Source organism: Cariama cristata, unplaced genomic scaffold (assembly GCF_000690535.1).
Source record: "Cariama cristata isolate BGI_N322 unplaced genomic scaffold, ASM69053v1 scaffold329, whole genome shotgun sequence".
In the NCBI taxonomy this organism is placed as follows: Eukaryota; Metazoa; Chordata; class Aves; order Cariamiformes; family Cariamidae; genus Cariama; species Cariama cristata.
The window spans coordinates 26,137-49,777 of NW_009637247.1; the positions used below are offsets into that span (position 1 = coordinate 26,137).

Sequence of the window (23,641 nt, forward strand, 5' to 3'; positions counted from 1 at the left end):
CACTACAAAACTGCCTTTAATCGTGGAATTAAGTAAGCCTAATGTCAGTTTATGCCTTTTCTGTACCCATTATTTCAGTGAATGCTCAGTGGTACTCTAGAAATCTTGTATTAGACTTGTGAGATGGTATCGCACTCAGGCTTTCTCTGTGACTGAAGACAGAAGTAAGGCATCCAAATGCCTCTTCTGTTGGGTGGAGAGGCAGAGTCACGTAGTAAGCGGGGCGTTGGACTGGGCTGCAAGAAAACCAGATTTGTTTTCTGTTTTGTCACTGAATTTCAGTGTGGTGTTAAGTAGCTTACAATGCTTCTTGGTGTCTCTCTTTTTCCCCCCATTCTTTTCTAGTTCGACGGGAAGCGTATTAAAGCGGGAGCAGTCTTTCTCTGCATGTTTATAGTAGGGTCCCTAAATAGGACCTTGTTCTTTTGATTCCTCCAAAGCATATTACAGGCTAATGATTAATAATATTGTGGGAAAGACTGTACAGTTTGAAATACTGTTATGCTTTGGTTATTTCCTCTGTGCTCAATTGTCAAATAATAAGTCATCGAGTTAAAAATGAGCAAATAAAGAAACCCCACATTTTGGGGTCTGTGTGAAGGGCTTCTCTAATCTGCATTCTTACAAAAAAATATTGGAAACAAGTCAGAAAACAACTGCTTCTGTTGTGAAAATAATCAGCAGCTGAAACTGGAGCTACTTTTAGAAGACTTAAGGACTCCCAGCCTAGCGTTTGGTTCATGCTGAACTTTAGACTCAACCACTTTCCCAGGCTGTTAGGGAACAGATGAGCCATCCCACAGGTTAGAGCAGCCTTGGGGCTACTAAAACATGTTTTAGCTGGTGATGGTTGCTAAAGTGCTGCTATCTCAGGCAGGGATCAACAGAAATTCTCTGGCCATACCTACCTCTAAATTACGCTTCTTTTTCAGTGTAACAGTGTGTGGTGTGCGATTTCCACAGATCTGTGCCCTATTGAGGGCAAGCGTCTGGATCTTCAGTCTTGTCATTGGGGCTTCTTATATATCTGCTATTTGCTTTATACAGCTGGTGTAATATAGCTGCACTGTGATGAGGAACACCCCAACCTTTTCCTCATTGCCTCATCCGAAACTTGCATCACACAAATGCTGATGTTGATGGAGGAATCCTCCTACATTGTAACTCCATCTTGATATGTCTGCCAGTTCCTCTCAGAAAGAAACAAATGAATCAGTAATAATTGATTTTTCAAGTACTGTATAGATACGATGCATGAAAAATGTGAAAATCAAAACCATTCATTCAATGGAAACATTTATTCATGTTTCCTTTTTATTTCATTTGTAGTGTCTAGGTTTCTGCCCTGGTGTTCTTAGTAGGCCTCTGGCGCTCCAGTATGTCCAGCCCTTTTCTGAAAACTGTAGGTGGATCATTTAACATGGTTACTTGTTAAGCTTAGTCAAAATTCTGGTTTAATTTTTCAGTGGTGAAAGAAAACCAAAAATTGATCTGTTCAGAACATGCGTTGCTGCTATTCCTCGATTGCTTCCTGATGGAATGTCAAAACTTGAGTTGATCGACTTGCTGGCAAGGTAAGCTGTCCAAGCTAATGACTGCTCAAGGGGAACAGAATGAAAAACTGAGCCACAGAATATGTAACTGTTTCTTAGACAAAACCATATGCTTATAAAAAGTAACGTGCTATTAATGGATAAGACCCAGAATTCCTGCCGTCTTTTTACAGTCATTGTGTTTATATTATAGACTCATAATTTTGTAAGAGAGAGGATATGTGATCCAGAACTCTCTTCCATCAGTATGTAGGTTACATGATATTCGCTGTTCTTCATGATGTTCACCATTTATTACCTTTTTTTAACCATCACAGCATTCTGATTAACAGGAGAGAACATCTTTTCTGCGTAGTGGAAAAACATGGAGATACCTGTTCGGTTTTGATTTATGATTCCCAGATGTCTGTTTGGTAAAACAGAATGTACTAGATGTGGTATCTTTCAAAAAACTTTTTAAATTGATAAAAATTATTTTGATTTTTTAATTATTACTATTACAAGACATAAAATAAAGAAAAGGATAAGTTTAAATATCATATCCTCCCTGCTTGGGGTCCATTGAATTTATCTAGATAGACTTCACTTCACTGAACAAGGTAGTCAACAACACATTGCTAAAACAGTTAGGTTTCAGGACATCCCATCAATGACTGACTACAAATAATTATGATAACAGATGCTGGTCGGTACAGAAAAGTCTGTTACATTTCAATTCTAGTATCCAAGCCAAAGATTCCAGCATGTGTTACTTATGTAAGTGGATAATGGTACTAAATCGAGCCACGAGGCCCTTGCAATATATTGCTCTCAGGTAAGAGTGACAAAGCAATCTTTGCCTCTCCATTCTCGCTTTTGAAACGTCTGTGAGCAATGGCAGATGTAGGAGCCAGAGGGTTACATGCAAAAGCAGTTTTTTCTGCTCTATGAACACCCAGCTCCCAGTGATGTGCTAAAACAGTGAAACAATTAATTCTGCTAGTAGTAGAGAGTGCAGGCAGCCAGACAAGCCAAAACTGCCGCCAGTGGTAGGTGTGCTGTGGTGCGTGGCCAGCTTGACTTCCTTGTGTTTACATCCTCTGCTATTAATCACTGGTGGGTTGTTTTAAATCATTACATTATCAAATTATACAGGTACCAGATTAAGTAGTTACATCAATTCTGCTTAAGGGAAATGAAAAAGGACGTGTTTTCCTTTAATATTTTAACTAGCTTTCTATCCTTATTAGTGGCCTTATCCGAGCTGATAGAAAGCATGTATCCATTCTGGTCACAGCTCTTCAATCACAGAGGATTGTCCAGGTCAGACCTGTCACTACTTATAAGAAAGTTTGGAGACAAATGTGGATTTCTTCATAAATTAGTGCTTCCCTCCTGAAGTCTCACAACTGTCAATATAACCACTGGTCAGCAAACTTCTTGCAGAGAAGGTCAGTTGTGATTCTTTAGCCACAATCAGTTTGTAAGCATTTCTTGGGTAATTTCCGTGCAAGCTGTAGGTCTGCTAGGTTATCGGACTCGGACTCTATGAGAAGTGAGACATCAAGAGGAGCTGAGGACACCATCTCTAGAGCAGCTTTGGAAGCAATTACAGGCTCGGCCTTTCCCCAACAAGGGGACCTTTGGGAAGCTGTTCTCATCTCCTGCATGTACACATGCTACAGCATCTTTGAGACATTGATACTGTTTTAAATCAGATTCTCAAGTATAAGCAAGGAAATCACAATTTAGGTAAAAGTAAGTGGATGGAAGTTGGAAAGCAGTTAACAGACAGTTCATGGTTCAGGAAACGTGTAGCATGGTGTCGAAATAAGTGGGTAGGGTCCCAGTATTGCAGAGCAGAATCACAAACTGAACACACAAAAAAGTGATGTTCCTCTGAAAAGGCAAACCTTTTTCACACGTATAAATAGGAATAAGTCTAAAAGAGTTTTGAAAAAGTTCTTCTTGTCTAATCAATATCAAGGATGCCTGATTTGGAGAACAATGTCCAAGCTGGGGCATTGCGGTTGAAGAAGAGAATGACCAGAGTACAAGGGAAAGAAAGATCATTGGGTTTGAAAGAATTACGTCTATTTAGTCTGGGACAGCATGGACTGAAAACAGTCTACAAAAATATAGCTTCAGAGAAGAAAGTAATAAACTGTTTAAGGAATTAATACCTGGCCTAATCTTAATGTAAATCTCCAGACTACCCCAGCACCAGAGCAACTTCTACATTCTCTACATATACTATCCCACATTTATTTGAGTCTAGGCTGACTACTTCTCCCAATTATGAAAAAGTAGTTCCAAAAGGTGATTCTTTGCTGTCCTAGAAAACACTGCATTACAATATTGTGTCTTTTCTGGGTCAGAGGCTAAAATCAATGCAAAGATAAAATACTTTGAAGAGGTGAGGTTTCAATTCCTCCCTGTTTCTGAAAAGAACCTGAGAAGACCTTCCACCAGGGATTTGTGTGGGGCTGTGTTGTTGGGATGGAAAGCTGTTAAATATTTTCTTTTCATTAAAGATAAAATAACATCTTTGGGCTAATGGGTTCTTTTATCCACAGTTTGGTTTGAATTTTTCATCTTCACAACCCATGGGTCTTTTGGTGGTTTCCAGAAGGAGTCTGTAACTCAGCACCTAGACTTTCTTCCAGGACAGCTGTATTCAAATTATAAGCGATAAAGCAGATGTGAAGTATATACCTTTTGCCCTTTCATTGCCCACTGAAACCATTCATTACAAATTCCCAAGTAGGTCTTAAATTTAAATGTCTCAAGTGCAATCAAAGTAACATTTACTTGCTTCCTCAAGCTGCCTGTCATATAGTGCTAATACATAGATGCGTTTTTATGCTCAATTTGAATTTTATCTCATTTGATCATGCCGTTGCACAGTAACTTGGACTTCGAGACGTATGTCCTTTTAATCCTCTTTTCCATTATTACTTTGTGTCATTGTGGAAGTCATTTCATGGATGACTTAATCATAGTCAGGGCTTTTACTTGTTTTTCTGGTTTTGGCATTCTGAAGAGGAGACAAAAATGATCCTTTCTTAGCACAACTAAATACTGTGTTTCCAAATTTATATAGAAAGTCACGTGGTTATTAAAATGTAACAGTTATTTTTGCAGTGGTACTCACCAGGGGTAAAGTGTCATGGCAGTCATTTTCCTTGGACTTAAACAAAATGCTCCCTACCTCCCAATTAGGCAGCTATAATGAACCAAATTGTTATGAGCCGCATCTCATCATACACTTCCAACTGAATGGAATTTGGTTCCACTCCATTTGGCTGTTTTGGTTTTTTTGTCTTAGCTTTCTGTCCATTACTTCATAATGCATCCTCATTTTCAACTGTGTAGCTTAAATGTGGATAAAATACTTTGAAAATGAGTTCTAACACACTACAGAAAATTACAGTCTCATGGGTAATTAAAACAAAATACATCATAAAGGCAATGAACCAAAAATTGCAGAACACACAGATCTGAATGTACTTTATTCTGCCAAGCTACCAACACAGAAGTGCTTTGATAATTTTTGTGTCGAAAGAAAGTATAAAGAATTTTTATGTTGAAAAGAACTTCAACACAATGAAGATACAGAAGGAAATAAAATTTGAAAATGGGATCTAAAATTGCACCATCTTTCAGAGGGACTTTGGGGGTGTCCGATGTGTTGTATGGAAAGTCCTGAGCCTGTTTTTCCCATTTCCCTATCCTAAGTTGTTTAAAACATAAAGCAGTTTTTTAATTCAAATTCTTTTTGTTACTTTTGAGGATTTGCTTTGAGTAATTGTGGTTTGCTTCTTGGCTAAAGATTCATTTTAACTGTTAGGCAGCTGAAGTGTTGTGATTCTTTTATATTGAAAGTAAACAAATACATGAATTATGAAATTATGTATTAACCTGTAAGCCTTTTGTTATCATAACTAAATAGGCGTCATTTTATAAGTGAGTAAATTGAAACTTGGTTCATGGAGACAGCAAAGTTACCAAATTATGTACTTTAAAGACATTATCTTTTAGGAGTGCCACAAATGCCAGTGATTCTTTTAGATCAGTGAATATCTGCAGGCGCCATTGTAGCAAGAATTACAGTGTAAAAACAGGTTAAGGATGTTAATTGTGGTCGGTAGTAATGAAACCACGATAGCATCATTGAAATTGTCACTGGGAATTTTCCAGTCAGTGTTAAGTTACCGAGAAATATATGCTCCTTACCACAGTAAACACTCCTGAGATTTTTGTTACCTGACATTTACTTTTACTTGCAGGCTGTCTATCCATATGGATGATGAACTTCGACACATTGCACAGAATTCTCTTCAGGGTCTACTTGTTGACTTTGTTGACTGGCGGGAGGATGTACTCTTTGGTTTTACTAATTTTCTGCTACGTGAAGTGAATGATATGCATCATACCCTTCTTGATACTTCACTGAAATTGCTGCTACAGTTGCTTACACAATGGAAGCTTGTAATACACACTCCAGGAAAAGCTTCTGAGCAGGCAAAAACCAGATCTGGAGAGGTATGAAATCAAGAAATCTGTGTCCTAACATTTATACTAATTGAAGGCAGAAATTACATTCCTTGCTATTACTGTGGTTTGTGTATTACGCATTTACTCGTCTGGGAAGAATTCACTACATAAGATTTTTTAGGGTAATTAGTTCAGGTGTCTTTTGAGGACAGCTATGTCCGTGTGTAATACAGCAGATGTTTTTGTTGTTGAGCAACATAAGAGAATGCATGTCAAACTGAAATACGCACATCAACCAAAGCACATAAAGTGAAATATGTGTATGTAGATGTGGCAGAAGGACATTTTCCCAGGACTGAAACTGATTGATAACGCTGGTGGGAACGCTGAGAAGAGTGAAGTGGATCTTCCCTTCCCGTAGCCATTTCATTGGGTTGATTCAAAAACATCAAAGAACCCTATTGTTTCTACAGCCTGCTGTCTCCATGTGTTACAAACATTCCTGGGAACTGAACAGCTTTGCTCCTGCTCCTCCCATCTGCTCTGTCCCACAGTTATTTTCATTATGAGAGATGATTTTCAGGCTTCTTATCTCCTAACCCAGTCACATGGGAATTGTTTTCCTTTGGGCAAGCATGATGTCTGCTTTATATCACAGAGAAACATTAATTAATAGGTAATAATAATTGTATTACAAAGAATGTAGAAAAGAGAAATCCTCACATACTTCTCAGTAAATATTGTTACACTTTACTGGTGGGGTCAGGTTCTAGAGGCCATACCTAAGGTCTTGCCTGCTACAGGATCAAAGAAGGACCTGAGGAGCTATTATCTGGAGTAGAAAAAGTGGGAAGTCTTCACAGTCTGACTTACCCACTCATTTTTTTAGTGGAGGATGGAACAAAGCAGGTACTTGAATTTCAAGGGAAGTGTTTGGAGAAAGGACTCTGCTCATACATTGGTTTTGTGGAACAAGATAACCTAAAGCAACAAAACTTGGTTGTTTGAAGGAACGCTGTTACTCTCTGACTTCAGCATTTACATGGCCTCTGCATTTTGTTTCTATGTGTGTCCTAGTTAACTAGAGTATTTCATGGAGCCCTGGTTTTCAAACGCCATCATTCCATTTTCCCCCCCTTGCACTGTTCTGCAGTTGATACCAAATGGATCCAGCCACAGGATACAGTCTGAAAGAAGCCCCTATTCTAATGTACTACACGCAGTCGAAGGATTTGCACTGGTTCTGCTGTGTAGTTTCCAGGTCGCTACGCGTAAGCTAGCTGTTTTAATCCTCAGAGAGATCCGTGCTTTATTCCTGGCCCTTGGCCAGACAGAGGTATGATTTTCCTTTTCTGGAACTTTGAATTAAAATTTTCCAAAGATAAAGCTCAAAACTGCTATTACAGTTGCTTTTAACGTAATTGGTGCGGTGTAGCAGGTATGCACTTAGTTTATAAAAAAGCATTTGGTCTGAGCTTACCATTTCTATTTGCCTTAACACTACAAACCTTTCTGTGTACTTAACAATGTAACATCAATAACGTGTGCCCTGTACAAGAATTTGAAGGGAAACATGTACAGCAACCTAATATTTTCTCTTGGCATGATGTGAATGTAAAAGACACTGTAAAACCTTTTTTTACTATATGGATCATTTTCATATTGTCAGGATTATAAATTTGTACTGGAAATGAAACTCATTCCTGTAGCATACCGTTTTGTAAAAAACACAGCATAAGACACATTTAAGATTATTCACATATGTTTTCCTTGTGCAGTAAAGACCTCTAAGTCTTTTTTATGGATGTAGAAATGCGGAGAGTCGTGTTGTGTGTTGGCGGTCACAGCTCAGTGAGCCATCTAAATGCCTAAGAACACAAATATGTGTGTTCACGGGAAAGGAATGCTTTAATAAACAGTAAGCTAATTTTTCAGTCTTTTGATACCAGCTATCCAAAGTCATTTGGGATTTTCTGATATGTGCTTTTGTTCGGTAAGCAGGGAGCTATAACCACAAATTAACTTCAATTCAAACCACAACCTGGACTCGGTTCTGAGATTAGTTTGAAAAAGACAAAATGCACCCATCGTTACCAATGAATTTTTTTAGCCGTTTTAGATTCGTGTCATGATTTTTAGGTGGTTCTGTTTCATGTACTAGAAAAATAAGATGGGAAATAATTTGGTCAGGAGAGCAGTTAACTTGTGTTCTCTGTGTTATGCAGGATGATGACAGGCCTATGATTGATGTCATGGATCAATTGAGTTCTTCTATTCTTGAAAGTTTTATTCATGTGGCTGTTTCGGATTCAGTAAGTACTACTTTACTGTTACTGCTAGTGTTTACATAGCACATGGACATAAAAAATACAAGACATGAAATACTAAAAATAAAGCTGTTAGAAATCAAAGAAATCGTACAGCTTTAAGGCTCCAGCCATCTACCAAGAGCTCCAAGGCTCCACAATGTCCCAGACAATCTGTTCCATGAAAAAAATCACTACCTATAGAAAAAATTATAACAAAATTTATAATCAAAGCTACCTAGATTCTGGACCTGTGACCTTCATCCAAAAGAACCATTGAGAAAGTCTTCTTTCCAGCACCACCTGATGCTTGTGGCACTTGGAAGTCACTCATTGCCATCGTCTGTTCCAGAAGGGAGTCAGTTTGAGCTCCCTTGTGTGCTCAGAAGGGGCCCTGCCTGCAAACCTAAGCCTAAGCTCTAGAGTAATTCACAGCTGGGGTAAATCCCTCCTTTCGCTCCCTCCTGGGTTTCATGTGTCTAACATGCCACCAGAGGAAGCAGAGATGCAGTAAGCATTTTAAATGAAGAAGCATCAGCAGAAGAACTGATACATAGAGCAACTTATTTTGCATACTCTCTTAGAGATTAGTGGCCTTGTCCACAGAGCAGAAACTTATCAGGTTTGGGCACTTTTCAGCCTGATTAAGTTGAAAGCAACAATCAGTCCTTGCCACATGAGTGCCCTTTCCTTGGCTAGGAAGGGGACATCGAACTGGTGGTGAAGTCAGGCCACTGTGCAGCTGAAAACAGGAAAATTGAGGGATTAGAACCTGAGCAAGCAAGAGACGTTCTGACTCTGTAACCCAGGAATTAGGATATTCAGCTGAAATAACAGCACCTGGGTTTGGATGTTGCAGTTTCTATAGATGAAGGTTTGGATTTTGTGCTTTATTTCTATGCATTAATAATATAGCAAAGCAGATGTGTTGCCTGTGTACCTGATTTCTGACAAGTACAGCAGGGAGTGGTAATTTAGTGATTGCTTTTGTAATAGTGGATGCAGGATGCAGGCAACTGTTACATCCTATTTGAGGTCGGATAAGTGAATAACAAGGATGCCAAAATACATATGTTTTAAGTTTTCATTTTACAAAGTTGTTTTCTTAAGACAAAATTTAAATTACAGTAGAGAAATGGTTTGTTGATATGAGAACCCTACTTGCCACTGAAGGTAGCAGGATTTAAAGTGGATTAAAACTGCTTAAGCATCTGCTTCAGCCTCTTAAATCCCTACACACATATTCAAATGCCCTGATGAATTCTGAAGAATATTTATTAATAGCATTGGTATTTATCATACTGTCATAGCATGTAGGAGTCTTAATCATGGGCTAAGGCTCTGTCCGGCTGTCCAGACAGCGAACATAAGGACAGTCTATACCTATTACAGACTGCAGCATCGTACAAGAGACAGTGGATGGGCACAGGCAGCAAGAATAGAAAGCAACAATGAGACTATATTGGTCAGCATAATCATTAGTTATCGTCGAGTTTAAGGGCAAGATATTGTGCCTATCGCAGTAAATAGGAGCTTTAAGGAAGAACCAGAGGGGAAATAATGAGGTAGCTCTTCTCAGCATTTGTAAAAAGCTCCTCCTGAGTGAAAGGGCAATGTGATGGGAAGCATAAAAGCGTTGGTCTAAAAAATCCGACAGAGGTTGGCCGTGAAGCTTGAAAATAAAGACAAGTACTGAGGGGGAACATGGCAGGGAATAAATGACTGTCACTGTGATTTTTTTTATCTTTTCTCTCCGTAGACAACAATTCCATTAACACACAGTGTGGATTTGCAGTGGCTGGTGGAGTGGAATGCTGTCCTAGTAAATAGCCATTATGATGTGAAAAGTCCTTCCCATGTCTGGATATTTGCACAGTCCGTTAAAGACCCATGGGTTCTCTGCCTCTTCAGTTTTCTTAGGCAGGAGAATTTACCAAAACATTGTCCTACAGCTCTCAGCTATGCTTGGCCATACGCTTTCACGAGGCTACAGCTGATAATGCCTCTTGTGGATCCAAAGTAAGTGGTAATCTGCATTTAACTTTCATTTTTAGGGGTTGTGTGGTTTTAATACAAGCCTTTTTAGTCTCATGTTTCAGTATCAGTCTGTAAGTCCTGCAAGGTGCTACCCAGACATTCAGTTTTGAGTTTCATAATTGCAACTGTTGATTTTTCAACAGTTGAAAAATTTTTGTCGAATTTTTGTTGCAATTGTTGCTTTTTCTCCTGTATCACGTCGTGCTGAACTTTAGCTGGTGGATACGTAGCATGTTTTATTCCCTTTTAAAATATTGTAAAATACTATGTAATTAAGACTGGGAAATTATTTTAATAATTTTAATTTATTTTTAAATTCTAGTATTCCTGTTAATGCAAAGAAAACAAGTACAGCAAGCAGTGGAGACAACTATGTTACTTTGTGGAGAAACTATCTTATTCTCTGTTTTGGAGTAGCAAAGCCCAGTATTATGAGCCCAGGACACCTGCGTGCTTCAACACCAGAGATCATGGCTACCACTCCTGATGGAACAGTGAACTATGATAATAAGGTGATGCATTCTGTTTCAAACAAATTATTCATTTAGGAGAGTTTTAAACTGCATCTGCATGGAAAATCATATCCTGATGGAAGTATTTCAGTTAGGGAAATATTTTGATATACACAAACTGCTTAAGGCACGTAATTAACCATTAAAACACCTGTATAATCTGTATCCACATGATGTGTCATTTCAAAATATTACTTTTTTTTTCACATTCTAGGTGATGTGTATTCAAGATATAGAAGTTCTGGACATATGTGTTGAAGTTAACTTTAGTTTGTCATCCCCTTTCTTTCCTTGTAGAGCACTCCAATTTGTAAATTTATAATGTTCTTAAGCAGTAAGGCAGATTTCTGAATAAACATTGTATGCCTGTTGGAGATGAAGGAATATTATATGAAATACAGTTTAAAGTAGTAGTAACCTGAGAGGAGCAGTAGCTCCACAAATGCAATTACTGGAATATTTTAATGAAATAACAAATTAAGTAAATTACAATCATCTGAATGAAAGCAAAGAGATTTCCCAGATGTATTTATTTGTTAGGCCGTATTGAGATGACTGTTATGTAGCAGGCATCCAGTTAGACTGGTGTATTGATATCCATAATAGTAAAATCATTTCAGCAGGTTTTTAAAATACATTTTGATTCTTGGACAATGTCGTTTTTGTTAAAAAAAATGTATTTACTTAATATTGATAATCCTGACAATTAAATGTCAATAATTTCTTAATATATTTTAGGCTATTGGAACTCCATCTGTTGGAGTCTTACTAAAGCAGCTAGTGCCTTTGATGAGACTTGAAAGCATAGAAATAACAGAATCACTTGTATTAGGATTTGGAAGAACAAATTCACTTGTTTTCAGGTACTTCCCCACTTATCATATTCTCAATTATTTGCCTCTAATCTAAATGCATTATTTCTGTGGTAATTTAAATATAGTCAAATTTTTATTTGCACTTTAGACATTTATTTTTATGTATTGAATGGAATAATGATGCTTTTCAGAGGAGACTAGATTTTGTTTACAAAGTTTTTTTTTTTAATTTAGAGAATTAGTAGAAGAACTTCACCCACTAATGAAAGAAGCCCTGGAAAGAAGACCAGAGGTTAGTTGCAGAAATTAAATGTACTAGTTTGTTTAAACTGCAAAATTAATTTAAAGGTAGTAATTTTGTCTCTTTGAAATACAAAGATATTCTTTTGTACTAAGTAACAAGTTAAGCTTTGTGTGCAACAAGAATTTTATTAATTGTGTATAAGAACATAAAATAATTCTGTTAAAACCTAGTTTAATTTAAATTCTAGCAGTCATATAAAATTTACAATATAGAAATCCATTCTGAGGAAGAATTTCTTGTGAAATATGGAACCTCCTCATATGGAACTCAGATATATTGGAAATCCGCTTTCGATATCTGAAAAAAAATTCCTTGTAACACCGGTGGGCTACAGGCACATTTTTCAGCAGTGTTCAGATGTGCCTTTTAGTTGCAGGGTAGGCAGGGTCATCTATTTCAACTTCAGTTGACTACATCTTTTCGTTCTAAATACAACAGGTTAACTGACAAATTCATCAGTGTTTTCACCTTCATTATACTACTCTCTTTTCTTATAATAGAAAGTAGTGCTAGAAGGGATCCCAACAGATCATCCGATCCATCCGAGGGGGGATGAACTAGTCTTGTGTCATTCCTGACAGATGTTGTCTAAACTGTCCTTAAAAACCGCCGGTGACAGGCTCTGTATCCTCAGTAAGCAGTTTAGTCACGGGATGTGTCTATGAGGTTAAATGGGAAAGCCATGAGGAGACCTTCAGTACTGGACTCAAGTTGCCGTTCTGCTCGGTTTTCCCTCCCTGGCTCAGTTTTGGGCCATTCCAGCTGGCTCCCAGATGGAAATCTGAGATGGTTCTGGAGGTAGCTCACTCCCAGGAGCAAGCCCCAGAAGGCACCGAGCCACCAGACACCATCCTCCGAACATACCCGGCTGCTTTTGCTGTGCTCTGCTTTCCCTCATCCCCTCACTCCCTCCCTGTCTGCAGCAACCTACGGGCCAAGTTGCGAAACGACTGCTCTGGCTGCAGCCCAGCCCTCAGGTTAGAGCAGGCAGGTTGTGGTAAGAAAACACGCACTGATAATGCCTGGGGCCAGAGAAGCATTGCATGAGTCCTGCCAGGCAACATGGACTTCTTGAGGTCTTCTGGATCACTGTGAATACACGGCAGCCTGTGCTACTTGACTTCAGAGCCACAAACAGCCCCTATCTCTGTTTACTGGTGTAAACACAACCATTGCGTCCATGCAGCTCTGCTGAGAAGTCTGCATGGCTACGGAAAGAAGGTGATGTTGTTGCAGTAATACTGTCCTCTACTCAGGCTTGTTTACCTGCTTCTCAAGCAATTTCAAACTGTGCGTTCACTACTGTGTCCTCCACAGCGGTTTCAATAAGGTACTGTCATGGTGACCTGGTGTGGTGTCCCCGTCGGCCAAGTCATAGTCTTCGGTGCAGAAGCCACGCAAAGAATGGTGATCAGGAAGAAGTTAAATCATTAATAGGTGGACAGAGGCTCTCAGCTATGCCCAATATGGAAATAAGCAGAAATTAATTCACTTGGCGGGCGCTTCATTCATGTTAAGTTTTCTGTGGACAATTCTTAATAATTCTGTCTGGCAAATGTCCACAACCATTTCTGTGTTGCTTCACACCTCGATTCACTTGTGTGCCTTCCATCCCTACGAAGTCATTGATTTGAAGGTCACTTGTTTTGATACTGGGCAGAGGTGGATTAATACACGTTAGTGCAGCCACTTGCCTCTGCATTTCTGCCTGTGCACCACTGAAGACAACTTAGACTTGAAAGGCCGTTTCTGGAGACATACATATCCAGTCAGCCCTCAGGAAAGGAATCACGAGAATGCAGAGGTTTACAGTATGCTGTAAGAGCAAATTTAGCACATGGAAATGTCAGTAGCGGCATGTGAGAACAAGAGACTGCAATATTAATTCCTGTAGTGCTCCTGTTATGAAGAAGTGGGCCACTTCCCCGCAAGCAGCACCACCAGTAAAGCCAGGAGTGACTGTATGGGCCGTGTAGCTGTAGAGAACATGGCAAGCCTCCGTGTCAGCAGGCAGGTATCCAACACATCAGAAATAACATCCTTGAACTGACATATGCTACGACTAGAAAGAGAATTACCAGCATGGCCAAGAACCGCAGGCATAAACCAAAACGGACGTTACACAAGATCCACCACATGGGCACTGGCACAGAGCTTGCCAGATCGCCTCTGACACTGGTGCAGGAGGCAGCTCTGCCTGATAAATACTGTGTTACGATAAAACTGCTTTTTTCTCTACATGTGCTTCCTGGAAGCTTTAAGGTGTAAAGGGAGAAGTACAGGGCTCTGAATAGGACGAAGCAAATGGCGTAATGAATTGAACAAAGCCTTTGGCTAGGATGCTGCAGCCCACCAGTCCTGGGTCAGAACACCAGGGCAAGTATCACTGCCTTTTCCCAGGCATCTGCTACTGGCCGTCGGCACACCCAGAGGACTAGGTGAGATAAGGCTTTGGTCTGACTCAGTATTGCCATTCTTAGGCTCAGAAGAGGAAAATTTGAGCTTTCTCTGAGCTTTTCTTGTTCTGGCAGCAAATTTCTTGGAGTGCAATAGCAGCCTTTTGACCTTCTCACATTTTTTGCTTAGTGGAGATGCAGGATACAAAGAAACAAGTCAATTTAGCCCTTCAGCAAAGAACAGGCCTTGTTGCATTCCCAGCTTTCAAGGCAAGACAGAAGACAGAAAGGACAGCTTTCTAGAAGATAATGAGATACAATGAACCAGTTAACAACAGAGCAGTCCTGTTCTACGGGAGGAGTATGTTAACTGTGTGTACAACCACTGCAGTCAACGCATCCAAGAGTGTACTGCGGTGGTGTCTGCTAGGCGCTAACTTGAATATGGGTGATCATGGAGCTGCAGCATTGCCAAGTTCAAGAATGGCTAATTGCTAAAACATTTTCCTGGGGTCTGGATATCTGTTTTGTGCTTTACAATGCTTTCAGCACCCAGACTAGATGGTGTTAAGCTAACATCTGAAGATAGCATGTTTTTTGGCACAGGAACCTTGAATATGAATTAATTTTTATCCAGTATTTCATTATTTTATTTCCATATTTTTGATGAAGACTAAGGTGTGTTCAAGAATAGTTACAAAGAGAAGTTCTGTGTTGATGCATAAGCAAACTGTTATGATCACATATCCAAAAGTAATCAAGTTCCTTCATGAAAGAAATGCTTGAACTGGAATTCTTAAATCTCACTACCGTACTGACATTTCTGAAGTTACTAGTCTTTAATGTATTCACCTGTGCATGTTAAAAAGCATTGTTTTTTTTCAATTCCAAGAACAAGAAACGTCGAGAACGCCGAGATCTACTAAGACTGCAGTTACTGCGAATTTTTGAACTACTTGCCGATGCTGGTGTTATAAGTGACAGGTAGGACTATCACTTATCATAAATACTGATCTCTAAGTGAAATAATTTTCAGTGTTTGCGACACTGAGTTTTTGTAGGTAATGTTCTTTGAAGAATTGTGTAATCTATCAGATATGGAGAGATTTTTATGCATTTCTTCAGAAAGCTGTGGTAAACTACACTGTTACTCTGTATTAATGTGCAACTTTCCTTTATGCTAGTACAAATGGAGCCTTGGAGAGAGATACGTTAGCCCTTGGAGCCTTGTTCTTAGAGTATGTTGATCTGACTCGTATGCTTCTGGAGGCTGAAAATGATAAAGAAGTCGAAATCCTTAAGGATATGAGAGCACATTTCAGTGCAATGATTGCCAACTTGATTCAGTGTGTTCCAGGTATGGTGCTAAATTATCTCAACATACTGTAAAATTGTATTTATATATGTATCATAAAAGTAATTTTTTATTTCCTTTTTTTCTGTGCTTTTTTCACTGCCTGTGAATAGTCATATAACAAATGTAAACGGGAATGTGGACAAAGATGTATTCAAAAGTCTATTAAGAGTCAAATAAATAACAGTAAAGCTTGAAGAAGCTTGTAATAGTCATATATAAGAATCATCTGTTTAAAAGCCCAGCAAAAAAATTGTCTGGGACCTCTAGGGGCTCCAGATTTCCTTCACATAAGGCCTTATTTTCTTCCCTTTGACTTTATTGCCAGACTCTTCATAAGCTCAGACAGGCCGTAGAGAATATAGGTAGGTGCAGACAATGTACAATATCAAATGTAGTGAAAAACTTGCCCGAGGTGTTGAGACTGTATCCCATGCTACCTGATTCCAGTTATATAGCAAAGATTTCTCCAATTGATTTCATGCTCTTTATATAATGCAAGATCCCTTCAGAAATGTAATGAAATTCCATTGGCAAAAAAATTAAAAAATAAGTCTACTTTAAAGGCCTCCATGTAATTACTGGAAGAAAAGGTCTGGAGCTTACTCAGTCTATGTAAATTTACTGTCTCCAAATCATTTATGACAGGACGTAGCAGCTTGGTAGCAACAAATACTAAGGAATTCAAAAGAGCAAAGGGAATAAGTAATGTACAAATGCTTTCATGTAAGTTTCCAGTGTGCAAATTTTGACAAAATTGTATAGTTGCTTTCAGCTCTGAGAGACATAAAAATTATATAATAGTCAAACAAAATAAGGAAAAAATGGCATCCCTGCTAGTTTCACTTAAGACAGTAAAAAAATCCCTTTGAACTGAGTGGTATCAAGTTCTTAGCTGCTGATAACAAACAAAAACCTGAATTTCTTTCCTTTATTCCTCTTCTAAATGATGCTCATTAACAATACAGAATTTCTCTAGCAGTTACTCTGCCATGAGTATTTGCAAAGGCCTTCCTCTTTGCACTTATTCTCGTGTTCTACAAGGCATGGGACCAATGACTGCATGTTGTATGAATTTTCCACAATGAAACAGCCATGTTGTATGTTTTGAGAGAATAGAATAATAACTGATGCATTTCAATAATTCAGAGATGTATTTCTGCTAACAAGACGGCTTTAAAAGATATCAATAACTACCAAAGCCATAACATTGAACTCCTAGCAAACAAATGTTTATTGTGTCAAGATCTATTATCTTTAACCGCTGTTCATATTGATTTGCATTAGTATTGTCTAGTTAGACTTTGTTGACTTCCAGCACGGTTTCTAGGTGAAAAATCATTGTCCAACAGCAGTTTGCCATTCTCTTTAATAAACGTAGTACTGCCTCTGCCATCACGTTGTGCTTAGGGGAATTAAAACTGTTGTTTAACAGTTTTCTCTTTTTTTTTCTCCACATGGTTAAGAATTCATAGGTATTTTTCATTTGCTCAGGTAATTTAGCTGTTCAGAAAATATACCATGTCTTTGGCATAAACAAACTGGCACCAAGTTTCTTTTATTTCTTGTCCCTACCTATTACTGTATTAGATTAGGACATATGTATTGTTTGGGCTTCTGTTTAAAGGACTGGAAAAAACAAGTAAATATTTGCCACTAAAGGAACACAAGAGGCAATGAAAAGCCTGATTCTATAATTAGTTTCTTGCCTGCTGTTTCTAAAGTCAGGTCTACATGTTTGTATACCTACACATTAATTCAGAACTGAAGGTTCTTAGAAATAAGATGCATCTTACTCACTTCACTAGATTTTTAAAAGCAGCTTAGATACTTTGGAGTGAGTGAACATTTAAGAAAAACTCCCTTTTTGTAGAAATTTGAACTTTGTGTCATCATCTCTGCCACATGAATGTGTATTTAACATTAACAAATCACGACTATTTCTATTTCTGTTCACTTAGTTCACCACAGGAGATTTCTCTTCCCTCAGCAGAGCTTGAGGCATCACCTGTTCATCTTATTCAGCCAGTGGGCAGGACCTTTCAGTATTATGTTCACACCCCTGGACCGTTACAGTGATAGGAATCATCAGATTACAAGATACCAGTATTGTGCATTAAAGGTATTGACATTGCACTGTCAAAATCAGTACTAGCAATTTTCCAGTCAAAATACAAGTAATTGTGGGGGTTATTTCCTTTTATTTCACAGAAATTTGAATTGGCGTCCTTGATGCAAACTTGTGTACTCATATGTGTGTATACAGTGGGGTCATAGGATATAGCAGCATGAGTCACTGAAGTTATGGATTTTTTTCTTTGTAGACACTTTTCAAGGCTAATTATTTTCAAAACCAGAATGCTTTTTAAAATTTTTCTTATCTGTTCACTAACAGGTTATCAGATTCAGTGAGAGGATCTTAGGCTCTGAAATTAAATATAGTACCAATTCAGTATCACACGCACATCTCAGGATTCTCTCCCACGCTGTCCTGGGGACATACTCAAAATAATAAAATACTTTTGTGGCAAAACCATTTGCAACTCCCCCACATAAGCAAGCTGGGAAAATAATAGCTTATGTACTTATATAAGCTGCATCACTTGGTGTAAAACAATGTTAATTTTTGCAGAAAATGTCTGTATTTTAATTGTTTTGGTAGCTTGATTTGTGAAGACTCGGTAAAATGACAAAATGTATCCTGAAGAATGGGGAAAGTGGGCTACAGTATTCCTTCCAAAATGCTTAAACCGAGCATTATCTTGAATCCAGTAACATCTATAGCAACGTAATTATTGAATTCTAGCAAAATCAACTGTTACCATTTTCACCATAGTTCCCTCAAAAAGAAAAACAAGTGGCAGTCCCGTTAGCCTGAATCTGGTCTAAAATAATTCTGAAAGGTTCATTCATGTTACTTTTTTGTGTAACTGAAGTTTCTTGTGTTCTTAGGCCATGTCAGCTGTGCTCTGCTGTGGACCTGTATTTGATAACGTTGGTCTTTCCCCTGACGGATATCTTTACAAATGGCTTGATAACATTCTGGCTTGTCAAGATTTACGTGTAAGTACTCACCAAAATGTGACACTGATGAATAATTTTAATCTCTGTACTGGGCAAGTAAAGAGTTTGTGACTGGAAGAACTATGACTGTATACATTTTATTTTGAGCAGGAAACAATAACTTTATGCAAGATTCTAATACAAACGTGTAATTAATTTAAAAGCATTTAAACGGTAAAAGAATGATTATTCCTGAAAATATAATGTCGATAAAGAGTAAGCTAAAAAAATTGCCTTATGGCTCAGTGTTGCTTGCAACAGAAATTCAGGCTTTTTGTCTGCTGATAAAGGAAGGTTAAAAATGGCATGAGCTCAATAATATTTGTATTTCTATTTGGAGTACTTCCACCCACCTGCTTCAAGTTTCTGCGGAGTAAGAATGTAAAATACCTTCCTGCTTGGTAACAATAGATGCTGGTGAAACAAATCAGAGTGAAAGTGAGTGGGTAGATCTTCCAAAGAAGTCAAGAAGATAAATGATTCAGGAGAGGAAAGAAAGATTTTTTTTTTCTTTTTAAAGAACATGTAATAGATTATTCTTGCAATTTTCCATTTCTGTGAAGATGGTTTTTGACTTTGTAACTAACTACCCAGTCACATTTCTGTATTTACAGCTGATGGGACTATCTCTTTGATTAAGGAGGACTAGATTGGTGGTTTCCATCAAGTGGAGAGAGAGAACAATGATCTTTCCCTTTGTGGTATCTTGCACTTTGGGCTACTCTTCTCCCTAAAAAATCTCATACCAGCAGACGTGACTGTGATTGCTAAAAAAATGCAGACAGCAAAACTTAAAGGCTTGTGGAGCAGCTGGAAGATACATGCTGTAGAAATGGTAATTGATTAGGAAAAAAAAGGTTGGACAAATTGGAAGAAAGAAGGGATAGCTACAGGGAAAATCTTACAGAAATTAGATAAAGTTTTGGAATGTTGGTAGGGATGGAGCTATAAAGATATGTGTAAGTGATATGTATAATTGAAATTCTTGTGCTTGTGGGACGGAAACACACAGAACAAGAGAAAGGAAAAGATACACTTTTCCTCCTGACATGTTTTCATTATCATCCGCAAAAATTATATCACCATGTCTAACTGATCATTAATATATAACACTCACAAAGTAACTGGGGACAAAAATTACCTTTTCTTAACTTTTCCCCTTGAAATGCAAAATTTGGATATGATAGGTGAAATTTGTTTCCTCTAGCTAATCACTGTAATTCATGATTAATCTTTGTAATGAAGGACTGTAACTAAACTGCATTGCCTATACAACTAGTTCAGATTTAGATAAGGATCCTACCCAGTCCATTAACATTAAATATCATTTGCAGTCTTTACAAGTAGTTACCTACCCTTGGTGACAGAATATTAATAGGCATTAGTGTTTGGTGTTCCAGTACTATCCTCTACTGAAGGAACACAAAGGCACAGTCCACACCTTAGTTGTGATGTGTTTGTAGCAGTGGCGGTACCGGGATTAAGTGATACAAGGTCTGGAGGGAGAGTTGTTAGATTGTTTGACGTGGTTGGATTAAACGCACAAGTTTTCATACCCCGAGGCTTGCAGAAGGTATTTTTCTTTGTCTGCCTTGCTTCTGTGTGAGTCAAAAGAAGGATAAACATGAAAGTGCATTCCTTTATGAAACACGCATAAAGTAGGAAATAAACATTTAAGAAATCAGTTAAGCAATACAAATGGAAGTTGCCCAAGACCACCTACCAAGTGCCTTAGATATTCCAAAGATTCTCCTTTTTTCTGTGCTTAATTTTGGAAACCTCCTTTGAAAATTTATTTCATTTATGTAGTCTTTGTACATACAATTTTCTTTCAAGTGAGGAGTATTGAAAACTGAATCACATTTCAAATCTGCTATCTCTAAAATAAATCTATGATAAATTTTCTGATTTATTTTACTTATTTTGAATACTCCGTTTTTCCTTTGTTTTGCCTATATCACTCTACAAATTGTAGAGAATGAACATATCTGATCTTGCACATCATGGTTTGGCATGTATTTATACGCTCAGGTCCATCAGCTTGGCTGTGAAGTTGTAGTCCTGTTGCTAGAACTGAATCCCGATCAAGTCAATCTCTTCAACTGGGCTATAGATCGATGTTATACTGGATCATACCAGCTTGCCTCTGGATGTTTCAAAGCCATTGCAACTGTGTGTGGAAGCAGGTATTAATTAATCTATTAATCTACACTTTCAAAAGTAAAGAAAACTGGAGGTTCAGCTTGTGTTGTAAAGAATTGTTAGTTGCACTCTTATGTTATATCCTCTCAAACAATTCTTGGGGACTGTATCACTTTATGTCCAGGATTCTGAAAAAAAAAGTGATGTGCTTGGTAGAAGATTCTTTTACTATATGTATATTTGAAATCTGTGGTGCTTTTATGCTATTTTGCTCAGGAAGATACAAAATAACCACAACACATAGGTCAGAAATCTAGTTTCCAAAGATTTGACGTGGTTTTTCATTTACTTTAAAAAACGAAAAATGTTTTAAATATTATTGGCTTGAAAGTCATTATTTTATTCTTTTTCTAACTGGCTTTCATTTGACTTGGTTACCAGTTCCTTTTCTGTAGGCTGCTATCGTCATCGCTGCTAATGCTAAGCAAGCACAAGGTACATGAAGACACAAATACAAATATTGCTTTTGTGTCAGGCCTTCATAAAAAGCTACCCTTTTTTATAGAGAAATTCAATACTAGTCTAAAAAAGGGAAGTTAATTTGCATTTAAGCAAAATAAATCTGAAAATTTTACTCTTGACAAAAAAAATAATTTCACAAGATGTCTGATCAGCATAGTTCAATAGAAAAATATTTGGGACATAGCAAATAAAAACAAGTCAAGTATTTTAGAATTTATCTGTAGAAACATTTTGTTCTTACAGGAACAACTAGACTATAGACTGCATTATACTGAGATTTTAAAAATATGAATGGAATTTTGTGTTTGCAAATTTAGTTATTTTAAGGGGTTTTTTTGTTGTTTAATGAACACATAAACATATCAGGTTTTCAGCCAGTCTTTTTTTCTCGAATTGTGTTACCTATGCCACTGTGTCCTAAAAATTAATGTTTTCCATACCTACAGTAAAAATTGAAAGTATGATCTGCATGATTTACTTTGAAAGGAAAGTCTGATTTCTAGCAAGTTAGGGATTTTTATTAATATTTGAAAACTGTTAACAGTGTTTTCTCTATTGTATATCAACATGTGTAGAGAGGCCACTGCTTAAACTGCTTGTAAAATGATCAGTAATGTGTCTCATTGCTGATGTCTGTCTTTCTATAAAGAAGGGATTTCCCTTAATTTCTTTTTTATTACTATTTTTTAAACTTAGTGGAAGGACAAACAGACAGGTGTAGAGGATGGCTTGCAGCTAGTATTCGGAATTACCAAGAATATCCCATGCCACGCATGTATTTGCCATATTTTTTAAGACTAAAATGTCCAAATAGCCATTCTGCAGCCCTCCAGGAGCACAGTAGCTCACATCTAGGATAAGAAATTGATGGTTCACAATTGAATCAGGTGCATTTACAAATCACCACGAGAAAACGGAAACTTATTTAGTGAAAATCCAAATATTGTGACAAGGGAATTGCTTTTCTAGCAATATTCTCATTCAGTTAACACTTTCATATGTTTACCCTTACAATTAATGTTGACGTCGTAGATAATGGACTTTTTGAAGCAGTTCTTCGTGTTTACTCTTTGAAACCAGTTTTGATAGAACTGTCTAACATCTGGGAACGTTCATGTCAGAGATAATGTCTTTTCTCCAAAGAGACTGTTTTAATTGCAGCTTGGCTTAAGGAGTACTTTATCCCTGGAAATTTTCGTGCTACCCATCTTCTCTCATGGGTGTTGGCCTGTTCTATAAACAGTTTATGTTATAAATGAAAATGAATTGACAGTTACAGACACAGGTATTACATTTCTCACTGTGGGTAACTCAGTGCATTCCTAAGCATTAGTCTAAGGTAATTATAAATAATCCTTTCTTTCTTCCCATTCACCAGATGGCCCTTTGATCAAGCAGCGTGTATTCATAAGAGCTGCCTTTCCCGTATTCTGGTAGTAGAACAGAGAAAAGAAAGATGACATTCTCTTTAGACCACATTACAGAATAAATCAGAGTGAATATAATCTGCATTCCTCACCAACATTCACAAAAATGTACTGTTTATTCTTCTAGGAACTATCCTTTTGATATAGTGACGCTTTTAAACTTGGTGCTGTTCAAGGCATCTGACACCAACAGAGAGATCTATGAGATTTCCATGCAACTTATGCAGGCATGTATCAGCTACTTTTTTTGTCCTCCTGTCTTTGGGGGTTTTTTGTGAACTTCTTATAAAGTACTGTTTATATGCTTTTTAGTTTTGTTTTGAAAATAAACAATTAGTTTTGTCTTGGCTAGAAATACTTATGGGAATATTTATATAAAAATGAATGGAAAAATATTAGTTACGGTGTCTTTCAAATTTGTAGAGTATATGCTGAAGCATATAGCTCATTCTCTGATATCTAAACTTGAAATGCTGACATTTCCTCAATTAATGAATTTTCATTGTCTCATTACATTATTTTTTTGTCTTTTATAGATCCTTGAATCAAAGCTTTTTGTTTATTCAAAAAAGGTAGCTGAACAAAGACCAGGCAGTATCTTGTACGGTACACATGGTCCATTGCCACCTCTTTACAGTGTCTCACTTGCCCTTCTTTCATATGAACTAGCAAGGATGTATCCTGAACTTACCCTTCCACTTTTTTCAGGTACCTATATCTATTTGTCTTATTAT

General features: G+C 37.6%; 1 protein-coding gene across 1 annotated transcript in view; it reads left to right on the plus strand.

Annotated features, from left to right (window-relative positions):
- FRY (furry homolog (Drosophila)) overlaps window positions 1-23,641 on the plus strand; it is a gene marked incomplete at its 5' end in the record, with an annotated part of 116,254 nt that overhangs the window by 22,978 nt on the left and 69,635 nt on the right. Inside the window, 15 exons of the mRNA XM_009708215.1 lie at window positions 1,467-1,574; window positions 5,822-6,056; window positions 7,183-7,365; window positions 8,255-8,341; window positions 10,095-10,354; window positions 10,695-10,884; window positions 11,623-11,747; window positions 11,934-11,991; window positions 15,292-15,383; window positions 15,584-15,756; window positions 17,715-17,875; window positions 18,706-18,816; window positions 20,848-21,002; window positions 23,035-23,134; window positions 23,444-23,615. Of these exons, the coding sequence (XP_009706517.1) occupies window positions 1,467-1,574; window positions 5,822-6,056; window positions 7,183-7,365; window positions 8,255-8,341; window positions 10,095-10,354; window positions 10,695-10,884; window positions 11,623-11,747; window positions 11,934-11,991; window positions 15,292-15,383; window positions 15,584-15,756; window positions 17,715-17,875; window positions 18,706-18,816; window positions 20,848-21,002; window positions 23,035-23,134; window positions 23,444-23,615 (2,210 nt within the window). The remainder of the gene's footprint in view (window positions 1-1,466; window positions 1,575-5,821; window positions 6,057-7,182; window positions 7,366-8,254; window positions 8,342-10,094; window positions 10,355-10,694; window positions 10,885-11,622; window positions 11,748-11,933; window positions 11,992-15,291; window positions 15,384-15,583; window positions 15,757-17,714; window positions 17,876-18,705; window positions 18,817-20,847; window positions 21,003-23,034; window positions 23,135-23,443; window positions 23,616-23,641) is intronic.